This window comes from Salvia miltiorrhiza, chromosome 2, assembly GCF_028751815.1.
Source record: "Salvia miltiorrhiza cultivar Shanhuang (shh) chromosome 2, IMPLAD_Smil_shh, whole genome shotgun sequence".
In the NCBI taxonomy this organism is placed as follows: domain Eukaryota; kingdom Viridiplantae; phylum Streptophyta; class Magnoliopsida; order Lamiales; family Lamiaceae; genus Salvia; species Salvia miltiorrhiza.
In genome coordinates this window covers 74,817,809-74,836,406 of record NC_080388.1, presented here as the reverse complement: position 1 = coordinate 74,836,406, position 18,598 = coordinate 74,817,809, and the positions used below count along the sequence as shown (strand labels likewise).

At 39.7% G+C, this 18,598-nt stretch overlaps 4 protein-coding genes across 4 annotated transcripts; all 4 read right to left on the bottom strand.

Annotated features, from left to right (window-relative positions):
• Nucleotides 1–4,878: 4,878 nt before the first annotated feature.
• LOC131010018 (paired amphipathic helix protein Sin3-like 3) lies at nt 4,879–6,668 on the bottom strand. Its single transcript, XM_057937413.1, has 2 exons — nt 6,122–6,668; nt 4,879–5,373 (listed from the first exon to the last, which is right to left on the bottom strand). Exons 1-2 carry the CDS (start codon nt 6,623–6,625, stop codon nt 4,879–4,881), a joined length of 999 nt encoding a protein of 332 aa, XP_057793396.1. The 5' UTR covers nt 6,626–6,668.
• Nucleotides 6,669–7,861: 1,193 nt separating this feature from the next.
• Nucleotides 7,862–9,213, bottom strand: LOC131009409 (paired amphipathic helix protein Sin3-like 3). Its single transcript, XM_057936721.1, has 2 exons — nt 8,631–9,213; nt 7,862–8,498 (listed from the first exon to the last, which is right to left on the bottom strand). The coding sequence occupies exons 1-2, from the start codon at nt 9,147–9,149 to the stop codon at nt 8,019–8,021; spliced, it is 999 nt and encodes a 332-aa protein (XP_057792704.1). The 5' UTR covers nt 9,150–9,213; the 3' UTR covers nt 7,862–8,018.
• Nucleotides 9,214–9,985: 772 nt separating this feature from the next.
• LOC131009408 (condensin complex subunit 2) lies at nt 9,986–14,998 on the bottom strand. The gene is made up of 13 exons (XM_057936720.1): nt 14,654–14,998; nt 14,473–14,574; nt 13,718–13,835; nt 12,878–12,951; nt 12,520–12,580; nt 12,156–12,356; nt 11,772–12,055; nt 11,529–11,673; nt 11,181–11,428; nt 11,059–11,089; nt 10,774–10,913; nt 10,549–10,659; nt 9,986–10,457 (listed from the first exon to the last, which is right to left on the bottom strand). Exons 1-13 carry the CDS (start codon nt 14,903–14,905, stop codon nt 10,254–10,256), a joined length of 1,971 nt encoding a protein of 656 aa, XP_057792703.1. The 5' UTR covers nt 14,906–14,998; the 3' UTR covers nt 9,986–10,253.
• A 662-nt stretch (nt 14,999–15,660) lies between these two features.
• Nucleotides 15,661–18,485, bottom strand: LOC131009407 (protein NRT1/ PTR FAMILY 6.4). The gene is made up of 5 exons (XM_057936719.1): nt 18,245–18,485; nt 18,028–18,139; nt 17,630–17,847; nt 16,979–17,520; nt 15,661–16,801 (listed from the first exon to the last, which is right to left on the bottom strand). Exons 1-5 carry the CDS (start codon nt 18,245–18,247, stop codon nt 15,895–15,897), a joined length of 1,782 nt encoding a protein of 593 aa, XP_057792702.1. The 5' UTR covers nt 18,248–18,485; the 3' UTR covers nt 15,661–15,894.
• Nucleotides 18,486–18,598: the final 113 nt, after the last annotated feature.

Here is an 18,598-nt window from a genome sequence, read left to right as displayed (position 1 = left end):
GCCGTTTTGTCGTGAAACATGAGAGAAGTTATTGTAACTGGACGGTCGGCGAGGAGAGAGCAAGTGGCGGCGTCAGCAGGGGTGGCTGCTGCTCGTTCTGATAAGAGAGTGAGGAAGGTGGATGGAAGGCGGCGTCGGATCTGGAGAACAAAGGCAAACGACGAGGAAGGGTGGATTCCGGCGAGGTGACGAGAGAGAGATGGTCAGAGAGGGAGAGATATCGGGGGCAGAGAGAGAAGGTAGCGGCGCTGCTCAATTGAAATTAGGGTTGTTTGGAGTTAGGAATTATTGTGATTATTGGAATAGCTTTATGGGCTTGCCAAATATTGATTAACCCAGCAACTCATGGCCCAACTCTTCGATAGTGGTTTTTTTTACTGAATAAAAAATAAATAAAAAATTGAAGGAAAATAATCTTATGAAAATGTAGAAACTCTGCTTTTCGTTCCATATTTGGACTACCGCATCTCCCCCTAGGATTGTGATTTATGCCTAATTGCTCATAATTTGAGGGATTAGTTGATAGTTATTGATGTGGTGAATTTAATGAAGAATATTTCACTTTCAGCCGGTCGTGCATGCGGCGATCGCACTCCAGTGCGACGGGTCCGCCCCAACCCGCGCCCGACCCGGTCCGCGCCCCAGATCCAAAATCCTTAATCTTAAATTATTACATTTGTTTACAATAATTATTACTCCCTCCGTCCCAATATTATTGGCCACATGTCCTTTTTGGTTTATCCCACTATTGTTGTCCACTTTCTAAAAATGGCAAAGTTTACTTTAATTAAGTCAACAATTGCTCACTAATTAAGTCAACAATTGTTGGCCACTTTCCAAAAAGGCCAAAATTACTCATAACACTCAATTTCTTAATCTCCGTGCCGAAAAGAATGTGGCCAACAATAGCGGGACGGAGGAAGTACTTTTAAATCATAAGGGTGAAGCACAGTATCATCATCTACCGGTAGACGTAAGAAAGACTTTTTAACTGGATTTTTTTTGATGTAATTCTCTAGAGACTTCGTATAATTCAAATATAATGTCCTAGACATAATATTCGACTTGTCAGTGCCAATACAAGGAAAAATGTTAGGATGATCAAAATTTACTGACCGCTTCCGAGAGTCTTCAACTATATCTATATCTATGGACGACAAGTCATTTTTCAGCTCTTCCACATGAATTTGGACTCCGTTACTCATTTCACCATTCTTTGACAATGTATCAAAGTGGTAAGCATCTTTTAATGATCCGGATTTAGATTCATCCATTTGTGGACGCCGGCCGTTTTGTCGTGAAACATGAGAGAAGTTATTGTAACTGGACGGTCGGCGAGGAGAGAGCAAGTGGCGGCGTCAGCAGGGGTGGCTGCTGCTCGTTCTGATAAGAGAGTGAGGAAGGTGGATGGAAGGCGGCGTCGGATCTGGAGAACAAAGGCAAACGACGAGGAAGGGTGGATTCCGGCGAGGTGACGAGAGAGAGATGGTCAGAGAGGGAGAGATATCGGGGGCAGAGAGAGAAGGTAGCGGCGCTGCTCAATTGAAATTAGGGTTGTTTGGAGTTAGGAATTATTGTGATTATTGGAATAGCTTTATGGGCTTGCCAAATATTGATTAACCCAGCAACTCATGGCCCAACTCTTCGATAGTGGTTTTTTTTACTGAATAAAAAAGGGTTATTTGCCTGTAAATACACGAACTTTTTGTATTTTCTGAAATTTAACATGACTTTTTTTTTCAGCCCATAAATACATGAACTTAGCACCTTTTCTGATTTTTGACACCGATAAAGAATCCGACGACTTACTACTGTGACGTGTAATTTACTGCTTACATGGCTCATTATTTTGCTGATGTGGCAAAATTAGCTGGCAATTTAAAAAAAAATCATGAACATTCTTTATTACTATTATTAATTTGTTGCCTTCACTTCCCAAAAAACGAGGTTATACCCATTAGTTTATCTAATTCCATTTATTCCCAAACAAAATCAGATTTGTTTTCTTCCCAAACACAAATTGCGCAAACTCAATCCCCAACAAATGACGACTAATCAACCCAAACCCATTTGTTTAGTTTAATTGAAAGCTTAGTAAAGCATTAGCAATCAAATTCATCCTTCTTAAATTTATACTTCTTCTGTTTCTTGACATCCATTGAGATGAGTAGCAACCTCATAGAGAGACAACCATTCAGATCGAGGCCGTTCCAGTGAGAGTCGCCGGAATCTCCATCACCTGCCCGGGGAAGCAGCGCTCTCGTTAGAGAAGGTTTCTAGAATAAGGGAGGTGGCGCAGCAGAATTCGACGGAGGTGATGAGGGCCGCAGAGGAGTGCTACGACAAGGGACGTCATTCTCATCGAGGTTTCTGGGAGATTGTCTAAGTCTGCTTTTATCAGGATTTGATGGAGAAGAAAATCGGAAATGAGATAGATGGAGAGGAAAGTGGTGTCTGCGAGCCCTAATCTTGTGTTTTGGGAAGAAAACAAATACAGTAGGATTTTGTTTGGAAATAAATGTAATTAGATTTACATTAATGGTCAGTTTAGGAATTGAAGACAACAAATTAATAATAATAAACAATGTTCAGGATTTTTTTTTTTAAATTGCCAGCAAATTTTGCCACATCAGTAAAATAATGAGCCATGTAAGCAGTAAATTACACGTCACAGTAGTAAGTCGCCGGATTTTTTATCGGTGTCAAAAATAAGAAAAGGTGCTAAGTTCATGTATTTGTGGGCTAAAAAAAAAAGTCATGTTAAATTTCAGAAAATACAAAAAGTTCATGTATTTACAGGCTAATAACCCAATAAAAAATAAATAAAAAATTGAAGGAAAATAATCTTATGAAAATGTAGAAACTCTGCTTTTCGTTCCATATTTGGACTACCGCATCTCCCCCTAGGATTGTGATTTATGCCTAATTGCTCATAATTTGAGGGATTAGTTGATAGTTATTGATGTGGTGAATTTAATGAAGAATATTTCACTTTCAGCCGGTCGTGCATGCGGCGGTCGCACTCCAGTGCGACGGGTCCGCCCCAACCCGCGCCCGACCCGGTCCGCGCCCCAGATCCAAAATCCTTAATCTTAAATTATTACATTTGTTTACAATAATTATTACTCCCTCCGTCCCAATGTTGTTGGCCACATTTTCTTTTTGGTTTATCCCACTATTGTTGTGCACTTTCTAAAAATGGCAAAGTTTACTTTAATTAAGTCAACAATTGTTGGCCACTTTCTAAAAAGGCCAAAATTACTCATAACACTCAATTTCTTAATCTCTGTGCCGAAAAGAATGTGGCCAACAATAGCGGGACGGAAGAAGTACTTTTAATTAGGGATGTCAATGTAGCCCGAAACCCGTGGGCCGACCCGAATAACCCGACAAAATTAGAGGGTTAGGGTTGAAAAATCGCAACCCGAAAAAACCTCCAGCCCAATTAGCCCGCACCCGACTAACCCGGAACTCGATAGGGCTAGCCCGAAAACCCGGTGGGCTAACGGAATTGTGACTGATGCATCCAGTTACAACTTCTGCTATGTTTAGATCTATGGTATTTGCTTAAATATATATATGTAGCCTCATTAAAAAAAGTGAAATTAATTAGTTAGAATATGTATGTGTGTGTGTGTGTGCAATCTCATTAAAAAAAGTGAAATTAATTACGGATTTTTTGTAGAAATTGATTATTAGTATCTCATTAGTTAGAAATTAATTATTAGTATCTTATTTTAAAGTAATACCAATTTTTTTTTTCTGTTAGTGAGACGTGCATGGTAAATCCACTAATTATTCAGTAATAATCCAGATTGATTCTAGTGCATTGATACATGTTTAATTTTACTATCTCATTTTAATATAATTTTGTTTATGTAATCTTGAATATCTTTTATTTTTGCATTTCATGCTTAGCTATATAATTTATATCTTTAATATCTATGTATATTTTATACATTATACATTAGATCATTAGGAATAATAAAATACAAATGATAATTTTATTTTTACGCCTTTAACTTGATTAGCCCGATGGGCTAGCCCGAAAGTTTAGGGTTAGGGTTGAAGATTTACAACCCGAAAAAATCTCCAACACGATTAGCCCGCACCCGACTAACCCGAAACCCGATAGGGCTAGCCCGAAAACCCGGTGGGCTGGCCCGATTGACATCCCTAGCAGCAGCGCACCTGAAATCTCCGTCCTTGAGTAGAGCAGCGCACGCCGCACCTCCGTCCACCTCCGGTATCAGCCCCTCCGGCCTTCCCCACCTCCGATCTGCTGCAGAGCAGAGCAGCGTGAGCAGCAGCGCAGAGCGCACCTGAAGTCTCCGTCCTTGAGCAGAGCAGCGCACGCCGCACCTCCGTCCACATTCGGTATCAAACTTTGGATGGAACTGATAGAGGTTTGACTTGATTGGAAAGAGAGGTGCAGTGCAAATTTCTTGTGAAACTCGAATTAGTTTGTATAAACTCAAAAGTTCTGCAGTTTGTGAATTGTGATTGTAAAATAATATGGATCCGGGTCTGGACCCGAGATCCAGTGGATCTCATGGATCTGGGTCTGGATCTCATTTTTTTGGATCCAATGGATCTGGACCGGATCTGGATCTAAGTAAAAAAACATGGATCTGGATCTGGACCAAGCAGGATCCGGTCCAGATCCGGCCCATTGCCAACCCTATATAGAGACAAGTAGATATGAAAAACAAAACGAAAAGAACACACAGATTTACGTGGAAACCCAAAATCAGGAAAAACCACGAGCAGATTAGATAATTTCGTTACGAGTTAAAAATAGATTAAGCAACAGTTAAACCGTAAACGAATTTCGTCTATTTATATGAGTACGAATCTCAAAACCTCCATGAGCTCAGCTTATTGAGATTGCCTAATTCTCTTCCATTTCTGCCCAATCTTTTCTCTCTCTCCCAACAATTCCAGCTTCTTCTCCCCCAAAACCTCCACGAGCTCAACCAACACAGGCACCAGATCGCGACAATGATAAGCATAATCTGGAAGCTTCCTCCCCACACTTCTGATGCAGATCAAATCCAGCACCGTGAAATGCTCGTCGATCCGGATTCCGGCCGGAGGCACGCCGCCGTCGGAGATGCCGCGGTGGAGATTCGCGGCGCTGATTCCAGCCGATGTCAATCTCCCGATCCTCACATCAATCTCAAACAGCGAATCCTCCATCTCATAGTCTCTCTTCGCGGCCTCCTCTTCATCGCTCCCGCGCTGCTCCCTCCCCCGCCACGCCGGCACGGCGAAAGAGATCGGATCTCTCCGCTTCTTCGTCCCTGGTTTGTCGGTCCCGGCGATCTCCCTCTTTCTCTTCCTCGACGCCTCTTCCTCGCCAGCAGAGGCGGGCTGTGTTTTTTAAATTTCGAATTAAAAATATTTTTAAAAATAATTGTTCTATAAATCGATTTAATGATAAAGATGGGGTAAAATTTATGGTATCAAAGTATATATCATCGTCTACCACTATTATATTCATTATTTTAGTAGTATTTTTAATATTATTAATATTATGGATTATACTTAATTTATATTTTAAAAAACTAAATTTTAAAAATTATATACAATAATATTAAATTATCAACCTATTGTTAACTAATAAAAGTGAAATTAAATGATACTCAAAATAATCTCAATTCACCTTTTAAACTATCACATTATACCTTTTCTTTTATACTACTAAATTGTACTTTTATTATATTTTTAAATTAATAATATATTTTTATTCTATTTAATTTCTTGTACTAACACTATCTCTATAACAACTTTCTTAAATTTTGTGATCACCCTCAAACGTGACTTTTTTTCGTGGATGAAGGAAGTAAAAAGTAGTTATATATCTTAATTGGATGAAAAAATTAAAGAAAAAATATGTAAAAATATTAAAGCATATAAAATTAAAATTGAAGAAAAAATATGTAAAAATATTAAAATGAAACACAAAACTATGGTACGCAAAATCCAAGTGTAATAGAAACTTTTGCTTAAGAATTTCGTAAAAGAAAAAAATAGACAATATCACGATTTATTTAGAATACAATATATATAAAAAGTAGAAATATATTGATTGTGGGGGCTGAAGCCCCCTCCAACTCACCTGTGTCTGCAGTTTCTGTTCCGGCAGGAAACGCGCGAACTCGCGGACGAGATCGCCGTTGTTCCTGCCAAAAATTCCGGCGACCTCGTCGGCGACGGCTTCGGCGGCGATTTCTCCACGTGAGTATGCATGCATGCACTCCAAGAACTTACGGTAGGCCCCACCGCCGTCGAACCGGGCCCCGGCCCGGTTCAGGAAGTCGGCGCAGGACCTCAGGCGGACCCGGTTCAGGAACTCGCGGCCGGAATTCTCCCCCGCCGCCGCGGTTGCCGCGGCAGCCGCGGCGGCGGGAGCGTAAAGGTTGAAACCATCGAGCAGGTTGGGGTGGCTGCGGAAGAGTGTTTGAACGGTGGAAGTCACGATGGAAGAATCCAAGTTTCTTTTGCGGTATTGCTTTAGGGTTTGGAGAAATTCGCCGTAGATTTGGCCGCCGTCGTCCGCGGCGGCGGTGGTGGACTTAACTTCGCGTATGTATTGTAGGGCGGTGGAGAGGAGAGGAGCCATGGCTTTGATCGATGGTGTAATTTGATGTATGTCTATACGTGCTTGTGTGGATATGTAGTATATATAATTAGTAGTAATTTTTTGCTTCAAAAGTGAAATGAAATTTGTTAGGATATATATATAGGAGAGTATTAGTTCCACTTGGAATAGGATTAGAATTAATATTGTAGGAGTAAGTGTGATGGGACTAGGATATATACGTATGGAAGAATCAAGAAAGTGTGTTGGTAATTTAATCCTATTCTCATGAAAAGATAAAATTATTGAAATTTTTTATGGTTATTGTAATACTTTTTGGTGGTGTTTTCGTTAATACATATGTGCAATTAATACATATTTTGATACTTTCTTCGTTTTTTTTTTTTTTGAGGGAAATACTTTCTTCGTTATTACCTCTAGCTCTTTCTTTTTAATTCTTCTCTATATTTTTAAAAATTACTAGGACATTATCTGATCGAATCCTGTAAAAATTGCTTAGTTAAATAAGTTCTCATAAAAATAGGAGTTCGAACTGGAATATATATATACACATTGATTTGGTAACTTTATAAGATGTTTATATTTTTAGAAAGATTTGTTTATTCGATTGTATAATAACAGAGCTTCCGTAAAAAAATTACTCTATATTTTATTAACTTAATTATAGACTATTAATTTGTGCAAGTTCAATTTAAATGGACTAATGTGTACATATATAGAGGTCATGTCTATATAAGCACCTAATGATATTAACATGCATATGTGTGGCGTCAACCACACACAATGAGAAACATCTCATGCATCACAATTGATACAACATAAAATATTAGGATTAATGCAATGTAAATGTGTAAATTATGGTCAATTTTTTTTTAAAATAACATAAAAAAGATTGTTAGAAAATACCATAACTTTATAATTATTTTTAAATTTCGCTTCATTTCAAATTCCGAGCTAAATAAAGATCCACGAGGTATCGGAATTTATCCATGTATACTACCGGTTGGAATTGAGAACACGACTACAATATAGCATGTACAACTGATCCCCGAAACTAGTTTTCCGATACGACATCAAATCGAGAAACACGTTTTAGTTTTTTCATTAATTGGAGTTGTAATTAATTTGAACTCTAAAACTATATATGTTAAATTTGCGCGTGCACGTAGTTCTACCATTCAAAGTTTGGTGACCAATAACTCGATTATTCGAAGTTCGATGAACAATCAAAATATTCAAAAAAATAAAAATAATAATAAGAAAGATGGATTAATTAAATATTTAAATATGAAACAAAGCACATTCATGTTCCAATAACTTGAATCTTGCTAAACAAACAACACAAACAAACAAACAAACAACAATTTCATAGTCAAACACTCTATAATTTAAAATAAAATCAATCTCAAACTCATTATCGAGATGATGATCTAATTCTATTCCATTGCTCCACAATCTTCAATCTCTCTCTCTTCAAAACCTCCTTCTTCTTCTTCAAAGCCTCCCTCACCACCAGCAATGCAGGCACCAAATCACAACCGGCATCTTCTAGAAGCTTCCTGCACCGCACACTTCTGATGCAGACCAAGTCCAGCGCCGTCAAATGCTCGTGGAGGCGGACGCCGCCGGCCGGAGACACACGGCCGCGGGTGATGCGGCGGCGGAGGCGCTTCACGCTCCTTCGAGCCGATTTCAATCTCCCGATCCTCACATCAATCTCACACAACAGATCCTCCATATCGTTGTCTGCCTCCGCCGCCCTCAATCCATGCTTCTCCGGTGGCATCGGCAGCGTTTTTGGCTGGTTGACGGCGGCGCCGCCGACGGGACTCGAATTCCTCCTCCTCTTAATCCCTTCATCATCGGTCCAATCGGTCTTCCTCTTCCTCGAACCCTATTTTTAAAATTGGGAATTAGAGATATTAATTAGAAGATGATATTCCAATTATTTTGCATAAAAATTCATTAATTTAACCCCAAAAAAAATGATTTTGGGGGGGGGGGGCTGAAGCCCCCTCTAACTCACCTCGATGTTCTTCTTCTTCGATCCCTCTCCCTCTCCGTCGGGAGATTCTGGCAAGAAACGCGCGAACTCACGAACGAGGTCGCCGTTGCTCTTCCCGAAGATTCCGGTGACCTCGTCGGCGACGGCGGCGGCGGTGATTTCTCCACGTGAGTATGCATGCATGCGCTCCAAGAACTCGCGGTAGGCCCCGCCGCCGTCGAACCGGGCCCCGACCCGGTTCAGGAAGTCGGCGCAGGACCTCAGGCGGACCCGGTTCAGGAACTCGAGGCCGGAATTCTCCTCCGCCGCGGCGGCGGCGGCGGCGGGCGCGAAATGCTTGAAGCCATCGAGTAGGTTAGGGTGGTTGCGGAAGAGTGTTAGGGCGGTGGAAATTACGATGGAAGGATCTAAGTTTCTTTTGCGGTATTGCTTTAGTGTTTGGAGAAACTCGGCGTAGGTTTGGCCGCCGTCGCCGGCGGCGGCGGCGGCGGACTTGACTTCGCGTATGAAATTTAGGGCTGCGGTGAAGGGAGGAGCCATGGCTTTGATAATTTGATGTGTGTGTATTATATATATAATTAGTAATATTTTTTCTACGAAAATAAAATAAAATTTGTTAATTTGGGTAGGAGTGTTAGTTCCAATTAGAATAGGATTTGAATTAATAAATTAATATATTTAGGAGTAAGTGTGATGGGACTAGGACTGTTTATGGAAAGGATTTGTAATTTTATTTAATATTTATGGAAGAATCAAGTAAGTTGGTAATTTAATCCTATTCTCCTTAAAAAATAAACAATAAATTTCGGTTAATACACGTAACACTTGTAACTAATACAAATATTTGATGTTTTTATGTTATCAATACCGTGTATATATACGAGATGAGTTATTATGCAAACTAAATTTATCATCCCTACGAAATATTATGACTTGTGTAATTACAATAAAAAATAGTTAATTGGAAAAATATTTTTTTTTATCAATTATTGAAATCAAACCATAAAATATCTTGTTGAATTCATTATAAATTTTTACGATTTAAGAAACAAAAGATGGATATTAAATCTAAATGTGAGTTGATATTAGTATATATACACACACATCTATTCGTTCATAAGAAATGACAACACAAGTATTTACTATTCCCTCCGTCCCACGAATCTTGACACGTTTGATTTCAGCACGAGAATTAAGGAGTTATAAATTAATGTTTTAAGTGTGCACTTAATAAAGTATAAAAGTAATAAAATAAGAGAGAGAAGGTAATAATTATTACCTTATTTAGAAATGTGTCAAGATTCATGAGACGATCCAAAAAGAAATACGTGTCAAAATTTGTGGGACGGGGAGAATATATTTTTATTCAAAAAAAATGAAGAAAAGTGGAAAGATAATTTAATTTGAAACACGGCATTCACAAATTTACTTACAAAAAAGGTTTTTTCTAAGATAACACAGCAGTAACAAATAAAAACACAATCAACATCAGCTGCAAGCACTCTTGCTCCTAATCAAATTCTTCTGTCTTTCAATGGAACACTACTACAACATTTCAACTATTTAATTTGTTATCTATGAGACTGCACCATATCCTACGACGCAAACTCTACATAACACAGCAACACTGGAGCTTAAATCGAGTCAGTTTTGAGGTTTGAGGCGTATGCTGAGGTCGTCCAAGGTGGGGCAGCCGAGGATCTGCAGCTCGTGCTCGTTTGCTAGATGCAATAGGCATATGAAGCACAGGTGTGTGGAGATGTCACTAAGAGATGCTGCTGCTCTGCAGCTATCTGGGAAATTAGCCAAGAGTTGCTTGAAGGAGATGGATTCATCGTGTGCCTCGTCCTGAAAAAGACACATTTGTTATAGAAGTTTTGTGTTACTGCAACTGTGCTGGAAATGGAATAACAGTCTCTATAATCTAAATTAGTTTTACCTCAACCGGGGTTTGATTCAGACGTTGTATATGGCCCCATAGTGTTTCCTTTAGTGCATGAACATCAACTTGTTTCGATGTCTTGTCGTACTGGACCTCAATCTTGCTCACCTGAGTACAATCAAGTAAAATGAGAGACTGAGAGAGGGAGAGAGAGAGAGAGAGATGCATTTTTCAATGTTAGGTAACACGGTATGACTAAGACGTGCTGATAGACCAACGAACCTGTCGTGGTTGAGAAACAAGCGTGCTTGGCTCTTCAACGTCACTATAAGCATGTCCATCATCGAAGCCACCACCAAAATCATCTCCATCATCCCAAGATGCCGTTGCTTCAGCCCCATCTCTTTGTAGATTTTCATTATCTAATATGCGTTGTCCAACAATATAACGCATTCTATGTCAATACTTTTGTATCCTTATTAAAAATAAGCAAACAAGGCCTTTTGTATAACAAGTAGACATATAACAACGGAGAGTGAGGATACAAAGCATAACAGTAAAACTCACCAGTTTTCTTCCTTCTAGTCTTTCCAAGGCACTGCAGCAAAAAATACAGAAAAACAGATATTATTGTATCTTCCCCACTAACGGAAAAGGTAAGCGTGCTAAATGAGACGTTGCAAGTTTACCAAAACATGAGGTAGCAAAAACAGCTTAACAAGATCCTCTGGTTGGTAGTGACAATCTTCAGGAAGTCTGGTGTTGCAAGGTGCTCTATTTGCTGGAAGCAATAGGGACTTGGGATTCTTCGGAGGAGCAAAGATTTGCGAAAAATCAGTGCCAATAGTGTTTGAAAAATCAAGATCCACATCTGCTTTCTTGTTTTTTGTTTTCTTCGACTTTGGTGATCCAGTTTCCTCTGCTGGAACCTCAGGTTCTGCAGAAGAAGAAGTCAGCATTTTAGTTCAAAGAAAGAGACGAGCCGAAAAAAAAGAAAACTAGTTCCGGTGCATGGTGAAAAGCCTATTAAATTTGACCTTTCGTTTTCCGGAATTTCCAGTGATTGGGACCTGCCCAGGCATTTTGCTTGGTTGAAAATCCCAGACTTAAAAACAAATAACTATCAACTTCCTCAGATCTGTCATCCTCATCAGGGTCATAAACATTTGACTGTTCGTCACCCTGCAAACATCAACCAGAAGTAATGATGCATGCTGTCACATATTCTTCATCGAAACATGCAAAAGTCCGGTAGTAGGTTGAAGCTACGAAGAATCTACCAAATAAGGAGCTTCATGCTGGCTTGGGAACGTTGTATCCTGATTATGAGTAGCCTCATCTATCACACTTGCTTGATCATCATGATCGTCGTCCCAAGCTCCGTAGTCCCCAAATGTGTCCGCAGATACATCATCATCCCTGCCGGGACTTCCATTAACTTGCCCAAGATTAAATGGCTCAGATTGTCTTCCGTCATCTGTGTCCAATTGATTTACTATAGCCCTAAGGCTGGGAGATATTTCAGAACTGTTAAGCATATCCGACACCATCTGCTCGATGCACTCTGAACAAAGTTAAAATAACATAATCAACAGGCATCAAGTTCAAACCAACACAAAAGATAAAATCCCTTGCAGGAAAATCTAGACTGCAGCATTACCTACCACTAGCAAAAGACAGATCAATTATCTCAGCACCCTCATCTCGAGCCACCGGAGATGAACACTTTCCCGGTACTTCCAATGAATCAAAAAGGACCTGGCAGTTACCATAAACTCCGAGATTGTTCAGCAACAGACCCTTCGCTCCACCTTCATCAAATTGCGCTGACGTCTGATGGTAGAGAGGATCCACCACAAATGCAACTAAAACAAGAAAAATAAAGTCCAGAGAGCAGGCAGACTAATGTACACCAAATACCATTCAGACAGAATGCTAATATGTGTCTATGTAGAGAAAGATAGAGAATAATTACACAGATATTACCACCAATATTTGATAATTTATTAGAAACCACTAGATACTTACCATCAAATTTCTTTACATTTATGGCGGTAAAAGACGACTCCAGTGTTGACAAAGGTGACAACTGCATTGAAAAATACCAAATCCAAATGTATAGATTAGTTACTCAATTTACAATGTATTTGATCAACTGCTAAATACTTCATATTTCTTTTTGATCAGTCCCAAAATTATAGTCCATTTCTTGTCATGGTACATTAAATTATTTTTTCTTTAATACACCCCTACTTAATGATCTTTGAAGTTAATTTTTTTTCATATAAACCTTTCAAAAATAATTTAAATACATTTCTTGATAGGTGTGAAAAAAGTAAAGAGGACTATCTTTGCAGGAGTATAAAATACAAGGTAGACACTTAACCTTTCTCCCTTGCTCTTTCTTTTCATCATCTTCCCCTTGTCCAGCAGTGACATTACCATCCTCGACAGCATCATCTGTATGAATACAAGTTAAGAATACTGAAACTCCAGTTCAATCGCAACCATTAACTCCAGGGATAAGCCTATGGCAGGAAAATAACTAGGCCACTAAATGGAAGAGGACCTAGAAAGGAACAAGCATGTGGCATATGTTGGTTCATATATTATTCTAAAGAACTGGCTTTGTTCCTGTATACATGAAGAGCATGATAATTCAAAAAAAAAGTACTAACAAGACACACACACACATAACATCACTGGCAAAAACAGTTTACAGTTGAATAACAGAAAGAAGTTACTTCCAGATGCAAGCTCACAAGCTTTTGAATCAGCAGTAATGCACTCAGCCAAACATGTTCCTGTATGCTAGGATTCTCAACCACAAAAGACGCATTTAGCTAGTAAACATGCTCATTCCTTTACCAATTTAACCATCAAATGAGGTAGAATACTGAAATTCGATCATGAAGAAAAACAACGCAATAATATACTGGTGATGGTAGTTATGAGCCATTTCAATAATGAAGACAATAATGCTGAAAACGAATGATGCTGTAACAACTTAATTTATCCACCATATCACTAAATCCAGCATAGGTTATCCGAACATTTGTAAATACATCCACCTGACTGTACTATCCTTACAATTCAAATTTGTATAATGGCCAGATACCAAAGCATTTTTTAGCATATTAACAGTAAGTCCGTAATAATACCTGAAAAGAGGAGGAAAACTCATAGACAAATAACAAACCAACCATGAAGGTATGTGAAACCTGACCTTTTTCATCTTCTTGCCCAACCCGATTAATTCCTCCAAGAACTTTATATGCCTCAGAATGTACAGAATCCACTCTCATTGAATAAATCTTAACCCCAGCTTCAAGTGTACAACTAGCCTACAATAGGGTTATTACAGGTAAATTTACAGATACTAGTGAATGCAAAAAAAATATTAAGAAGAAAAATCCAACAGCAATCAACAATAATGTTTCTACTCTAAGGCCACTATATCTACGTTAAATGCATGACATAGGCGATGATAAATAAATTGCAAAGCTTTATCCCCACAATCATGAATGTCATCTAGCAGATATGGTGCAGCAATAAAGCTACAGAAAGTATTTACCATCATTCCACAAAATATACTCGAGCTTTTGACCTGTTCAACTTAATAAGCATAATCTTGTTACAATCCTCTGAACCTACATGATGTTTATTTAAAAGCAATGCAAGTTCTACCATTTAGATAAAGGCCTTGTTTTTCTTACTAATGCTTCTCGAATTCGTAATTTCAAAGTTAATTAGCTGATTTTTGATCCAGAACACCTGGTTAAACAAAACCTCAGCTCTCAAAATGTTCAAGAAAATAGTTCACTCCTGCCAATTATTGAATGCTTGTGTAATGAGTTGCCCAAAATCCAATGCACTATCAAGACATAGCTCCACATTTGCAGCTTATAAAGTCATTGCAATTGCAATGTAACACAAAATACAAACCTTTAACACAGTGTCAAAAAAAGGGATATGATATACCTTTTGGAAATTGGTTTCAGTATCATCTTCTTCTTCGACCTTAATGATCTCGCAGAGGTGATCTATCAAAGTCAGCTCCCACGTATTTTTCTGATTGATTTTCTGGACGCCAGAGACATATAAATGATAATTAGAAAAGAAAAGGAAAGAAAAATCATAATTTTAAATAGAAAGAGCGGACATTTTCGCTGGCTAGTTTGATGCAGTTGTGGAACAAGTCGAGGATCTGTTCCTTCCCAAGACACGAGTCGGTCTCGGGCGAGACGGAGGTGGAGACGACGGTGGGCTTGCGGCGGATGGCGGCGGCGCGTGCGGCGCGGGCCTGAGCCCGCTCGAGCTTGTCGTCGTTGGAGCCTATTGCAAACAGAGGGCTCTTTATCGGGGAAAATGGAGGAGCTCTTTGCTTCAAAATTGGGCTCAAGGTTTCCCCCATTTCAGGTTGCAGACGGAGGCCGGAATTCCCAGAGATTTTAGAGCGAGAGAGAGAGAGAGAGAGAGTTTGAAAGTGGTTTTCGAAACTCTGTTTTTTCCCTCCTTCAAAAATTCCTTTTCGAAATTTGGGGATTGGGAAAAATTAGAAGGGTATATTGGTAATTACAAGTGACAAATATTAGAAATTGGTGGCAACTTTTAATAAGAGCTTCCTATATGTCAAGAAAATTACAAGAATAATTGCTGCAAATAACATAATTATTTTAAAATTTTGCTATTCCACAAATTAAAACAAAATTTATAGACAAATTTTACCATATTCAATTTTGTCGCCCTTATTAGAAATAGGGTTAATTATAATTTATAACTTGAACTTGTGACGAATTTCACTATGTCCTAAATTTCAAAACATTATTTAGGTATGGTTGGTTAATCTTTTCGGGCATCGAGCATGCCCGAAAATATAATAGTTGTTGTTTTTTACCGAAATTATATCTGAAATGATGATTTATCGCCACAAAATGAGAGCTTAATGTATTTTACATTAAATAAATTTTTAAATTATAAATAATTCATCGTCATCGGACCACGAATGAACTCAGAATCGCGCCTCAAAGTCACTCCTAAGTTTTTGTGTCCTTTTTATAGTTCACGAACATCATTTACTTATCTATGTCTTTCTATTTCTATTTCATGTCTATTTCAATTTTAATATAAGTTATATGTCACAAATAATATATATACATAGAAGGGAGAGAAAAAACAGTACTACTTAAATATATGAGCTCAAGATTATACAAATCAATTATTTCTATAATCACAAACCAAATGCTACATCTTCCACTACAAGGCACAAATACATACCAAAATCAAAAGTGTAACAATGTATTTTTTTTTTTCTTATATCTTTACCAACTTAAGCTTCAGAAAGAAAAAAAAAAATGTAACAAAAAAATAAAATAAATACTCAAGAGATCAAACTCCTCCAATTCAAGGCTCTTCTGTTGCAACCTCAGCTGCAATCTTGCCTGCATTAATGCTTGTACTCTCGTGACTCTGCTGCTTGAGCTCTCCCTCCCCATCAAGCTGAGGTACAACATAGTTCTGCACCTTGTATCTATGCCTCATTGCAAACACAAGAAACACCACAAAATTCAAGACTCCCAAAACTGCAAGCATCCAATAGAAATTCTCCAATTTCCCTCTATTGAGATCACTCATGAGCCACTTCTTGTTCGTCACGCTGTCGACCAACGTGACGAGCAGGCTGCTAACGAAGAAGCCCATGGACAGGGTGCTGAGGAACAGCCCCGTGCTCATGGACTTCATCCTCTCGGGGGCCTCTCGAATAAAGAATTCGAGCTGGCCCACGTAGGCGAAGGCCTCCCCGGCCCCCACCAGGAAGAACTGGGGCACGAGCCAGAAGGCGCGGATTCTTAGGCCGTCCTTGACGAAGGCGTCCCTCCTCCTCATCTCCACGAGGGCCGAGGCCCCCATGCCGAATATGGAGAAGACAAGGCCTATCCCAACCCTCTGCAGGGAGGATAGGCCTTGTTTCGTGTGGGTCACGCGCCGGGCCAGGGGCACGAGGACCCTCTCGTTGAGGGACGTGAAGAGGAGGATCGTGATGAAGAGGAAGAAGGAGAAACTCCCCGCCGGAATCTCGAAGCCGCCGAGATTCCGGTCCATGAACGTGGCTTGCTCAATGGTGAATGTGTTCATTTGGGAGTAGACTGTCCAAAACAGTATGCAGGTAGACCAAATTGGTAGAAGCATTATCACCATCTTCACTTCTTCAACTTGAGTAACGGTTGCGAGTTTTCCGGTAGCAGCGGCGGCGCCTTTGGGCCCGTCTTCCCCTTCGTCGCCCTCGACGATCGACGCCTTGTCCAAACACCTAGAATTGCAAGAATTTCAACTTTTTTAGATTAAAATCCTATATAAAAGTTCACATGAAGCTAGACCTGCTCTGATAACGCCCCTGTTTTATTAAACAAGAACATCATTGAACTGTTCAGTGATGTTCCTGTTTAATAAAACAGGGCAAATCAACAAAAAAATTAAATTTTTTTACCTAAGTTTATCAGAATGAGGAACTGTGGCATTGTAGTACTCATTCAACAAATCCGGCTGCGGCGGATACGGCAGTCGTCTCCTCTTCCATGCAGAGGAGACGACGCGCCATATGACGGTCAGGGGGCTCCCCTGAGGCCGTCTGAAACGGTACAACGCCGTCCCGGCCAGCAAAATCCCGACCGCGATGATCATCGTGCCGGCGGAGATCCCATAGCCCCACCCCCTCCCCACATTGTCTTGAATGTAGACCAAGACCGTGACAGCAAACAAGGATCCAAGGCTAATGCAGAAATAGAATCTGTTGAAGAAGTATATCATCGCCTTCTCCTCCTTCGGATCAGACGAGTCGAACTGGTCTGATCCGAAGCCGGAGACATTCGACTTGATGCCCCCTCCCCCCAACGCGATCGTGTAGAGGGCCGTGTAGAGCATGGCCAGCTGCCGCCCGTTGGCCTCCACGCACGGCCCTCCTCTCGGATCGAAACAGGGAGGGGGCCTCATGCTCGGAATAGTGGTGGCCAATGTCAACAGTGTCACTCCCTAATTCACATCAACATCGAAACAAAAATAATAATGTTAACATTTATACATAGTATAGACTTATAGTAACGAATTAGGACTTAATTTGAGGCGTTTAAAATTTCGTTACCAAAGCTGTGACGGATGCTGCAATAGCGACCGTCACGTAACGACCGAGTTTGGCGTCGGCGACGAAGCCGCCTAGGAGGCCCAGTAGATTGAGCGTCCCCATGAAATTCGTGACGATGTTCGCCGATTTTGCCGACGGAAGATGCAATGTTCCGACCAAATACGTCACCATGTTCATCGATATCCCCATCACGCATATCCTCTCGGAGAGTTCCGTTCCTGCAATCAAAATGCAGGCACGGAACTCATCAGTTAAACTAAAATTACCAATTTTAGATTAAAAGGTGGAATTTTTTTTTTTATAAACATAAGCTATAATTAATCTCAAATTGTTTAAATAGTATTTTTTTCAACAAAATTCTGGCTCCGTCACTACTTACTGCATGGTACATGGATTACCTAAGATGAGCCCGGCGGCCAGCCAGCCGCCGGTTTTTGATTTATCGACCGGTTTTCCGCGAAAATCCACCTTGACTCCGTCATCTTTGCTGCCGTGACTATCAACCAAAACCTGCGTGGAAATTCAAACAATACATATGCATCAATTTTCTCCATTTTAACACACACCACACACACACTTAACTTGGCTTGGCTTCATGTACAATAATTTACTTACCATTGGAGAGAGAGATAGAGAGAGTTGAGAGAGAGAGAGAGAGAGAGTTGGTGTTGCTATGCACAAAAAGAATGACTAATGAAGTTGGATTGGAATTGAATGATTGATAAAATCATGAAACTAAGTAGCAAAATTCAAAATGAGTAATGTTCATCATAACTATGACTAGCCTCCACAAGTTTTAGGCAGCAAAGGAAACTAAATGATTTATTTGGGTACATTTGGATTTTGGAGGTATTCTCTTTGTGGCTGAAATCCTTCACAACTAATCAAAAATCGACGTTTCATAGATACTACTTATCTCTGAATATTTTATTTATTTGGATTTATTCTTTTTCTTTGGTGGCCAAGAAA